General features: G+C 32.2%; 1 protein-coding gene across 5 annotated transcripts; it reads left to right on the forward strand.

Moving 5' to 3' along the window:
* The first annotated feature begins 550 nt into the window (after positions 1–550).
* Mf (myofilin) lies at positions 551–11,234 on the forward strand. Of its 5 annotated transcripts, none has more exons than XM_013317415.1 (7): positions 551–638; positions 5,195–5,312; positions 5,501–5,737; positions 7,355–7,597; positions 8,595–8,759; positions 9,581–9,808; positions 10,940–11,197. In XM_013317415.1, the coding sequence occupies exons 2-7, from the start codon at positions 5,222–5,224 to the stop codon at positions 10,951–10,953; spliced, it is 978 nt and encodes a 325-aa protein (XP_013172869.1). In that variant the 5' UTR covers positions 551–638; positions 5,195–5,221; the 3' UTR covers positions 10,954–11,197. The 5 variants fall into 5 exon arrangements, with proteins under 5 accessions (XP_013172869.1, XP_013172868.1, XP_013172873.1 ...); XM_013317414.1 differs by lacking the exon at positions 551–638 and adding an exon at positions 3,269–3,376; XM_013317418.1 differs by lacking the exon at positions 551–638 and adding an exon at positions 3,530–3,554.
* The last annotated feature ends 270 nt before the right edge of the window (positions 11,235–11,504 follow it).

An 11,504-nucleotide genomic window follows, 5' to 3' on the forward strand; every position in this document is an offset into this window, starting at 1 on the left:
ACAAAATTGTACTACTGTTTCGTAAATCTTTAAGGACCTATCCATATAGAAACTTGGCAGTGTTTTAATTAAATTTATATATCAACCTTTTTACCGAGCCGATATTTAACGTTGCCAGAAATTATCATAATTATGCGTAGCCTTCCAATGCGGTACTGACAAATAAATAATATAGTTTATATTATCTAATTAATTAGTTACTTAGTAATTAGTTAAACGTACTCTTTATAACCATGTTGATTATTCTAACACGTAAGACAAAAAGAAGACTACTTATTAATTTTTAATTAATATCTCAAGTTTAGTTTACCTTGGCACAACTGTGATAAATTTTGTGCTAATTTATTCAGTTTTATTTAATTTAAATTGCAACATACACACCGTAATTTATATGAAAACATCAAAATACATTTATTATCATACAAATAAATTTATAACGTCCTAAGAAAATGAGAAGTGGTAGCATTACGCATAACCTAAAAAGAAAAATCGGTCAAGTGCGTCTCGGTCGAGCGAAACGAACTGAGAAAGTCCGGCCCAGTGTAGAGACATTCGTTCCGACTGTGTGCAAGTGTTATTTGTAATTATATAACTTTCTAATTAATAAATAAATACTGTCAAAGAAAGAAACATTATTCGTAAGTATAGTGATTGAGATTTTTTAATTTTTAAATTTTCAGTTCATAGTAGAGCTTTTTCGTATTCTCTATTTTTTTTTCTATTTAGAATAATTTATTATGTTCAATACATCAATGCATTATTATTAATGACAATTAAATATAATAAAAGAATAATTCGTTATATTTAAAAAAAATATAACTTTAAACTTTCATAACTAGATTTCATTTTTATTTATAAATTTTTTCATTTAAAATTACTTTAGCAAAGATATTTCTTTGTTGTATGTTAAACTGTTTTGAAATGTAGTTTTATTACATAATAAACTATATGTTATCGTTATAAAAATTGTACTATACATGACACAGGTTATGTTTACGATCGTGTTTATATATTTTTTTATATGTAATGTAATGCAAGAAAGTTAATAGTCGTTTTCATTTTTTTCAACATATAGTCAACATATAGTTTTTAATATAATAGTTCTATATCGTTTTGTAATGCAATATATCAAATAATATATCCCATACAAGACTACAATAGTGTATATCTTTTGATGGATACAAATCTAGGAAAGTTAAGTAATACAGAATTTTTGGATACATTGGGTTTCGAATGAAGTTCTTTCTTAATGTTTGTATTTTTCAACTACATTTTTCTAAGTTTTTTCTTTTTACTCAAAACAATACTTTTTGCAATACATTGGTTGCTTCTACACTTATTTCCCTATTTGTGAAAACGGTTGAAAAAATTATTAAAACTTCTTTTTAACTTTGATTGCTGAAAGAAGCCGACCGGAAGTGATAGTCTATTGTCGATATTCCAATTAATTCTAATGCTAACAATACTTATTTTGTAATCTTTTAGATGTTAACAAAATCATGAATGTTTTATCGACGTAAAAATGTTATTAGACGTTGTTAAGTGAAAACGAGATCCGTGAAACTATTCCTGTACTTGTTGATTACGCGCCAGTTATTTATAAAACCAGACATTTTACAAAGAATTTTTGCGTCCCTCAAGACTAGTGTTTAGAAGATAGTTAGTTTTAAATATATTGGACATTTCCTTAATATCTTGCGCCGAGAAATCTTTGTTATTTAATTACGAAACGCTATAACCATATGATCATTGATTTGTATCAAAATATTGTTGTATACAGCTTGATTTAAAAAAAAAACTACTGTAAAAATACCCAACGAAAAACATAACATAACAATAGAACCCAGTTAAAGATATATAGTTGGTATATATAAAAAATAAAAATATAATTATTTTTCCAAAAAGTAATTTATTCGCGTTAACAACACAATATTATACATATAAGTATTTATATTTATATAATTTTAACTCGCTTATATTGAAATTCAATGAATTTAGAGAGAATTTAGAAAAACGCGCCCGCTGTTACGGAGACCTCTTGTGCTACGACAGATGTAAGCTACGTCGTAGCAAGTTTTCGTAGCGGAGAAGTGTTTTTTGATGCATTGATATTATTTAAGTTCATGAAGGATATAAGTTAATGAAGGACTTGTAGTTGTTTCAATATCACATAGAGTATTATTTACGCTAAATATTTCATTAAGTAAATTATACACTTTTGTATAATATTTCTGCATAAACTTGTAACAATGTCAAGTTTTGTGAATCTTCGGTTATTCGTTGTACTAAAATCCGTTGTTTGCCTTTTAGATGCAAATGCGAGATTAGAAAGCTTATTATCAGGGTGAACAAAGATAACAGTATACTATGTATATCTTAATGTTAACAGTTTTATCCTACACATTTCTAATAAGCTATGACTCTTTCAGATGTGTGCTCTGATACAATAATTTCAATTTACCTCTTTGAAGAAATGTTTTTTTCACAAAAATTCTAGTTTAACCTAAAAAAGATAAAGATTTAATTTCATTATAATTTTATTCGATTTCTAACTTTTAGCATTTCTGTAAGAAATTATATAAATAATGTCTTAATATATAATAAATATCGTCAAAAATTAACCAGCTGTATAAATTTTCTATCTATTACCTTACTTGCTATATCTCACGGTTGGCTAAAACGAACGTTTGAGTCATAATTTTGTATAAAGTCGAGATCCAGGTGAGCTGGAAATATTTCAGCTCCAAAATAATGCTTGATAAATGTGTGTGGGTGATTTTAATCACTCACACCTACGTAAGAACTATTTCGATCTGTATCTGTTAGTTGAATTCACATAAAGTTTTCGTATACATAATAAATAAAATACACCGATTAAGGAAAATTTAAATATGGTTATCACGGTAATCAATAATAACAATTGATAGTAAAAAAGAAAAAAAGGAAAATATTTGCTTTCAAAGATGTTTTAAATAAGTTCAATCCGAAACGTTCTGATAATGACAGATATTATAACTTACTAAAGAAGGAAGTATTAAGATTTCTTGTAGTCAAAAAAAATGTATGAGACGTATGAGCCAGTGTATGAGAAATGCCAGTGTCGAACTCAAACGTCACGATTTCTGCTTGTTTCCACAGATAACAAACATGAATATAACTAAGGATATCCGGTAATTATATCTGTTTGGATATGGTATTTGAATATAATTTTGTAAGAAAATGTTTTGGGCGGGCGGGGTCGGTCCACGCGAGGGCGGGGGCGTGCTACGGCGCGAGCGCGCGGCCGTCCGCAGTGCGCGCCCGCCCCGGTCCGACACTCGACGTCGGCTCGTCAACGACTACACACCGCTAAACGTAACGACCATTATTTTAAACGGTAAGCCCCCCGTGAGCCGCCATTGTTTCCCGCGAGTGCTAAACCCCCGTTGCGCGAGTGTTACCGTAATGCTATTGCGCAATATATCCATCTCGCTTACTACAGGATCTTCTTAACTACGACTTTGACTTATTTTCGCGAGTGATTAATCGTTAAACACCGTTGGGTTCATTTTTTGGTATGTAAAAAGCTTAACAATTTTTCTGTCAAGGAACAAAGTTATGTAAAACGGAACTATCAGTTTTACATCGTAGAAATTTTGAGAGTCTAAATATATTACGTGGAAAAGTTTTCAGTAAAGTTTTGTTCTACAAATAAAAACATACTTTATATGCAAGACAAATTTGACCATAAGATTAAATACTTTATTATTTAATTACTAAAGGCATCTAACGTTTTGTGTAGTGCAGAAAAATTCATTGCAGACTTTAATATATAATTTTGAATAGGATGAAAAAGGGTTGTGTTTTATTCTATCGATATGTTTTCAATATCGATGTAATATTGTATCGCGAGACGCCACCTGACGACGTCGCACGCTAGATAGTGGAATGCTGTGAATCCGATACGACCCCGTGCGCTTCTATTTTAGGCGCACCCATCGCGCGCCAAATTTGCAATCCCGCCAAATCGACGCGCCTTATATATTTTTGTAACCGTTTCTCAATCGCGTACTTTTAATAACTAACTTTCATCTTATTTGTCGACACTATGAAGAAAATAATACAATTGTACATGACAAACACAATGAATCATGAAAGCGATAAAAATATTTTGACTTTGGCCTTCAATCTTGACCGAAATTTTAAATGTAGAAGGTTGAAATGTTGATAAACATTACTTTACTTAGTTTAAATAATATATGCCTCTAATCATTGGATGTTATGTCGCATGATTTAAACATAAATTATTTTTTGGTAACTACTTTAATTTAAGTTTCGTTTTATTCAAAATTCTATTAGTTATTTTGGCATTACTGTCGTTTAATATTTGTTGATTTAACATATACAAATGCCATTACCGTACAATATATTTAATATTACAAAATTAAAAATATTAAATGATTTAATGTCAATTAAATACTTTATAAATCTTAAAAAATTAGTCAAATGTTTTTCATTGTTTATTGTTAAAAATGCCATAATGCTGGTTTTGTTGCAAAAATTTATCATTCAATGTTTCATGTTACGGAAACAAATGTCTCCTTTGTTAATTTTTATGCTAATTCAAGTACTAATATTTTCTCCTCTCATTCAAATCTGTAAAGAATATCTACAAAACTGTAGTTTAAAAAAAGAAGTAATTTAATATGAACTATTTACATAAAAATGTAATTTTGACTAAACTGAAGTATAGATTGTTTCCAAGCCATCTCATTTTATTCTTATTAGCTTGCCCGCGTATCCGCTTACATAATAACATATTGTATCGGAACGCTGACTTATCCGTTAAAATGTGCGGCAAGGTCGCGACGAACTCTAAAATAGACGAGTGATCAAGCATTCGTAAAAACGGCCGTTTTCGAGTTTCTCTTCGGCATCAGTGTTGTTGGCGTACGGCCAAGTCCGCCGCCATTCGACGCCGCGGCCAGCCATCGAGACGGCTATTTGCGGCCCCGGCACTAACTGCACACGTCATCGCTCTATTTAGAAAAAACGAGCGGGGTATTGTGCTCAATTATATCACCTGTGCGAATATTTAAAGATAAAGTTTTGACGTCAAGGCCAACGTTCGACATATCGATATCCGAACGTATCCAACCACCGCCCAACTCTACAGTTTGTTACAAATTTTATATCTATTGTATTTCTTTTGCAGAACACGAGCACGACATAAGCCGTCACAATGTTTAAAAGTCATTTAGAAATGATCGGCAGAAATGAGACGCCGTCGAAGAAAGCCAGATTTTGGCAATCTTTCGTACGGTCTCTAAAAGGTAAGGTGAAAGTAAAAATGCTATTCTATTATTTTATAGTTAAACCTACTCTACTAAGTAGTTATTACATATTAATCTTTTGAATCTTCAACACAGCTAACGACAACAAACAACGAAATGCAATAACTAAGTCAAATGAAACTTAATCTTCGTAAATAAGTAAATCAACGTCTCAACTTAATTCACAGGATCAGAAGACATCAGAGCGGAAGAGAGATACAGGCCGTCCCGTCGCAGCGTTTTCCCCGAACTCCTGTCCACCTATCCTTACTCCAAATCCATCTATGACGACCCTATCGCCGCTGCGGAGAGGATCACCGTGCCCGGCTACCGCTACCTGCCCGTGCACCGCGAGGTATACGGGTATTCGCCGCGTCCCATCTACGCCCACAACTACCCCAGCTCCCTCGATCGGTACAGGCCAGGTCGGTATCCTAAATAATGTAAATACTCTACACTAACGCAGTCATTTATTTAAATCAATATTTAACACATCGCAAATTATATGTGTGAATGTCATAATTGTCATCAAACAAGTTAACACTGACAAAATTTAACTTGAATCTTTGACATTAACCAAGTTTGTTTAGGTTATTATTGTGTAAATATACTGTAGAATCATTGTATATAAATAAGTTTAATATAATCACTAATTTGTACAATCTTGACAGTGATGACATTGACACACTAAATGTGATTGGAAATACATCGAACATGCAAACTAAGTTTATATATAGCTGTAATTATATACCTTCATTATGACTATATTAATATAATAAAGTTAAACATTTCTGCATCAGTCTATTTCCAAAACAAATATTCGGTCAAACAGTTATATCATTTAGTTTTAAATCTAAGAATTAAGTAGATAAATATTGGCATTTTAATTTAATTGTTTCAGCATCAAAAGTGTCCGGGGCAGTTTAAAAAAACTGACACACTTCGCTTTAGAATACGCTTTATAACATCACTGATGATGACTTTTTCATCTTAAAATATTTTTACAATATTAAAAATATTGTAAAAAAAAAACTATATTGTTATTGTAAAAAAAAAAATCGCTATATTGTAATGCATTTTTAATTAATAAAGCTTACGCAAATAGAAATGCCGTGAAACCTGTCAAAGGCTCGGAGATTGATCTTAAAAACAAATGACGAATTGACAAACATTACCATGAGTTCCCACTGTCAAAAACTTTTGTCATACGTCTCACTTTCTTTGACAAAGAAATATACATCGTAGAGGGAGAGTTTGATAGTGAAAACTCATAAGTTACATTACAAATTCACAAAACTACAAACATTTAATTTAATAAAGTTTAATAGGACTAAACAAAATTTGTATTTAATGTTACTTGTTAAAATAAATGTGCAGTTTTTCATTATGTACAGTCATATAAAATCATCACATCAAATCATTATATGAGTTAGATTTTGTCGATATATTTATGTATTGTAGTCATTGATGTTGTAATTGTAACGTTCTTGTTATGTGTTGGTGCAAATGTTTGCTTTTATTTACGACTTATCATTTATTATTTTGTTGCATGCACTCAGTGGAAATCACCTCTTACACTTAACATCATCTACACTTGTAAAAGCCATTTTGTTACATTATCGGTTGATCTTCCAGCGCTTGTCAGGTGGTCACATTTTTTCTTTTTAATTCATAAATACCCCCTTTTAACATCTTACGGTAAAATCGTTTATTAAACGTCTGCGGAATGTGCTAGAGGTGAGTTATATATAATATTATATTTATGTATATATCGATCATAAATTATAACTAAAGCTTTTGCCTTGCTATTTCTAACAACTAATAATATTTGCGACATTGGAATGTGAAAAAATATTTCTTGATTTTGTTTTGTCATTTAGGAAGTTCTTTTAGATCTTTCTTTTTCTATTATAAATTATGTATGATGTTCTTTAAAGTCCATTGAACGGATGGGTTTTTAAATAGTGTTCAAATTCTTCCTAGACATGTATTTTTTTAAATTTGGCGTGATGAAATTCTGATTTTTTTTTCACGTTTAACAGTATACCACGTGCCGAGGCGTATCCGTCGTGGCGTTGACCCCTTCGATGCTCACAAGGCGTGGCAGGACCATCTTGACAGGATGGCCGCGATCGACCGCCTGTATCCCTCCCGCTACGGCCTCTATCTCAAGGACCGGGCGTACCCTATCACCGACCTAACCGCTCCCATCGTCGACCCACTCTCATCCAAGAGCCTAAAAGGCATCGAATATGAACCCGACAATAAACCACACTGGGGAAAAGGTAAATTTTATTAAACTATATGCACGATCATCATAGTTTAAGTTAGGTTAAGTTCCGAAATTCGTTCTTTATTTGATGATGAAAATTTATAGTCAACTTTTGTGTCTAAAGTTGATATTTTCTTTTAAGTAAAGCACGGATCACGGTATTCGGCTGGTCCATGTAATAGGTTGAGTTCTTTATGTTTCCTTATATTTTAAAAATGTTTAGCGGACATGTTTACCATCTAATCGGAACATATTGAACACAGCAGATCACGTGGATTCAGAATATTGTACAAAAGGGGATCTAATTCACTTATTGTTTCAAATATATTTGAATCTAGTTGTTGTGAATTAGACTTTCTCTAAGTCATTTGATTATTTTGTCAAAATTAATATCAAGTTATACGAAAGTTTACTATTTATCAGCTTAAGAATTAAAAATTTTGTGACGTATGTTCATTTCATTAAAATGGTTAATTTACTTTTGTATTATGTATACGAAAATCGAAATTGTTTTTTTCTTTTAATTTGGCCGATTTTGAATATTCACTTTATTCTTTACCGTTATCTGTTTAAGTTTAGAATTAGTTTAAAGTTATTGTTATATTTGTTATATACCTTTTAATATGAATTCGATATTCCCAAATTTATTATAAATAGTACAAACTAAAAATTGCATTAACTAACACGATCCATATTTTTTTATATTAAAATATAAAAGACCGACATGTGTTTTGATTTAGTAGTGTAGTACCTCTCATTAATTTAAGAATTTATTTTAATGATTCATTGTCGATGTATTCATGTGAAATGTGTGAATTTATCACGAGAACCGCCATCTCATGTATCAGGATGTGCATGACCTGCATTGTAAATATGCGCAAAGTTGACATTAAATATATGAGCAGAACATCATAAACATTACACTTTGTAACGACTAAGGTTAAGTAACCAAGTATCGCGCCCTTGTGTTCAGTCCTCGTGTAGTATTGATTATAAGACTTGCCGTGAAGGATCTTGGCCGTCGAGGATATCGGACGCCTTCAAAAAGGATCCATTTTTCGCTGAAGCCGAAAAGTGGGCAGACTTTGACCGCGGACTCCGAGGCAAATCCCCGACGCCAGTCAAGCCGAGGATAAGCCAGCCTCGTGATAGTGAGGTCGCTTTTGATGCCGATGGTAAGGGCCACAGACCCCGATGTACCCTGTATCTTCGTCAACCCTCTTCGTAAATAATTTTATCATCTTAAGATTCGTTCTTCCGCGAATTCGTTTGGATATATTGGTGAAATCTATCCGATCGGAATCCAGTTTGAAAAAGTGTTTACCGGTACTGCGTTCAAATTTATACTAAAAGCCAAGTAGTTAGTGCAAGTTGTCACATAATTCTTCAATTAGCTGTCAATTTGTAGTGAATAAAAAATTGCGACTTTTTATTCACAAAGTAATATACTTTTCCTATGCGTGTTAAGTGTCCTTTGTACAAATACGCTGTCTCATATGCATGTCTAACCCATTTAGAATTCAATCATAATCACATCCTTAAGCTCAGTAAAGAAATAACTTATCAAATATAATCGTCGCATGAAACTCACAACATGTTTATACGTCATATTATTCTAAATATATATTTTGTTTGCTTATTCACAACTTACAATACATTTTGCATGTTTAATAAAAAAATGTTGAAATGTTACTTAAATTCAAATGCGACTACATATTCAAAAAAACTTAAGAAGTAGACAAGACGACTGTTCTATTTCTCTGACGCTACTCATTCCTATGAACATGTTAATAAAAAAACCACTTATAGCAGTGGAAATTTAGTCAAACAAAATAGAACAAGTCTTAATAAAACATCAAGTAACGTTTCAACGATCACGTGTGCGTGTGATTATGCACAGAACGCTTTACGGTTAACACTGAAAAGTGAACGCTGACGAAGTACAGAGGCAGTGAGAGGTGTCTGTGTGTCCGGCACTAATTGTTGTGGCGTGTAGGTGCTCCGTTGTACAACGCCGGCGGTCTGCGGCGCCCATGGGCAGACATTTTCAACCCGAGCCCCTCGCTGCCGATCTCAGCGATAACTCGGGACCCCTTCTGGTATGATTGGCCGTTGCTGAAGCCGCTCGCCAGATGGGACCGCAGCCCCTCATACATCCGCGACTCCTACCTGTCGCCAGTCAAACGCACCTTCCTCTGGGACAAGCATCCGATCAGGCCCTTAGGTTAGTGGCTCGCTGTAAATAGTCACAGCTTTTGACGTTCCGGCTGTACAAATTGGCCTGCGATTAATGAATACGAAATTTAACTATCTACAGCTATACAACATCTAACAGTTTATTGTGAGGAGTTTAATAATTTTCTAATTTCATGTATCTGGTCACGACAGATCTAATGGTGGAAGACGCATTCACAGTGGGTGATATAAGTGAGACTATGCCTTTCATCCGTAGTCTATAAAATAGGAACATCTATTATCATCTCGGCAGTAGGTATACGCGACGGATAATGTAGAGTATTTTTGTTCGTATATAATATTGACCAACCTGTTGTGTACACTTGAATGTTCCCGGTGAATAGTTGGCCTCCAACAGCAGATGTTAATGATGGTGACACTTAACTGCATTTATTTCATAACAGCACAATTCATTTAGTTTTCTTATTTATCACATTTCATAGTTCATGCTCGGCTAGTTGTTTATGAATTGATTATTCCGAGCAATCCATTTCCATTGTATGATTTTTTAGATCACATATCCTTTAGGTTCTTGATGCCATAGATTTAATTTATTTATATAAAGTATAATAAGACAAATTAAAAAATCCTAGAATACTACAGTTAGTTTTAATGGAGGCACATCAAAAAAATATAACGAATTATTTTTAAAAACTCAGTTCAAATTTTGCGTTTTGTATTTTCAATTTTAACTTGATTCATACAAATATAATTCGAAGCATTTAGTCTATGGAAACTTATATTCAAGGTTATATTATTTTTGTCGTTAAATCTATGGTTTGCATTTTGATTTTTAAATATATTGAATACTTCCTCCTCGTGTCTAGTCTTTACAAATATCTGTTAACATATGTAGAGGCATATTAAATGCAGGTCTTGCACTCCTTCACCTTTTCCTACTTACCCACCGTTTATAAAAGACCTTTCTGTTTCACATATTTCTTCTATGTTTGAATAATCTGCATACATTTATAAATTGTATGTGATTTTTAAAATAATCTAAACCATTTTATAACTAACCAAATATAATATTAAATATTAAATAAAATATTATATGAATCGAATTTGTACTCAATTGTTTATAAGGCTATGTTTCAAACGTATACGATTTTGTTTTCAGCCGCTGCCTTCTAAAGGACCTGTCATCGCACACGGTATTACCTAAGTTACGTATTTACACCTTCAATAAAATATTCTTTGACTATGTAAAATAATAAAGCCACAGATAAATGCTTCTACGAATATGGATATGAAGATATCCGAGAATATCCGCTTCGGTGAATATCGCAAAGACTGTGTGACATAGTCACTGCCACAAACAACTTTGTTATAAAATAAATTGTTTTATTACTTACTTATAAACATTTTTATGTATACAACAAATAAATTAAAAAAAAATATTAAACTACAGTAAAGTAATGTGTTTTATTTACGCAATAATGTCTCAGAAATTAAACGCTTCAAATTATGAATGGAATTAGAGAGCATAATACGATTGCAACGTAAACATTTTATATTTTTAAGAATTAACAATTTTTTCTACGAAATTGATAAAATTTAGGTAATAACTTTACAAACACTAACTACAAAAAGGTAATTTTACAAACTTACCAATTTTCTTAAAGCGATGATTTTCTTCAATGAAAACACTTAATTAAACAAAACAACTAACGATCAAATTGGAA

Source organism: Papilio xuthus, unplaced genomic scaffold (assembly GCF_000836235.2).
Source record: "Papilio xuthus unplaced genomic scaffold, Pxut_1.1 DF826938.1, whole genome shotgun sequence".
NCBI classification, from domain to species: Eukaryota; Metazoa; Arthropoda; class Insecta; order Lepidoptera; family Papilionidae; genus Papilio; species Papilio xuthus.

Coding starts and splice junctions, on each gene's coding strand:
- Mf (XM_013317415.1), top strand. CDS start 5,222: ATGTTTAAAAGTCATTTAGAAATGATCGGCAGAAATGAGACGCCGTCG. Junction 5,738..7,354: donor CCTCGATCGGTACAGGCCAG/GTCGGTATCCTA, acceptor CACGTTTAACAG/TATACCACGTGCCGAGGCGT. Junction 7,598..8,594: donor TAAACCACACTGGGGAAAAG/GTAAATTTTATT, acceptor CTTGCCGTGAAG/GATCTTGGCCGTCGAGGATA.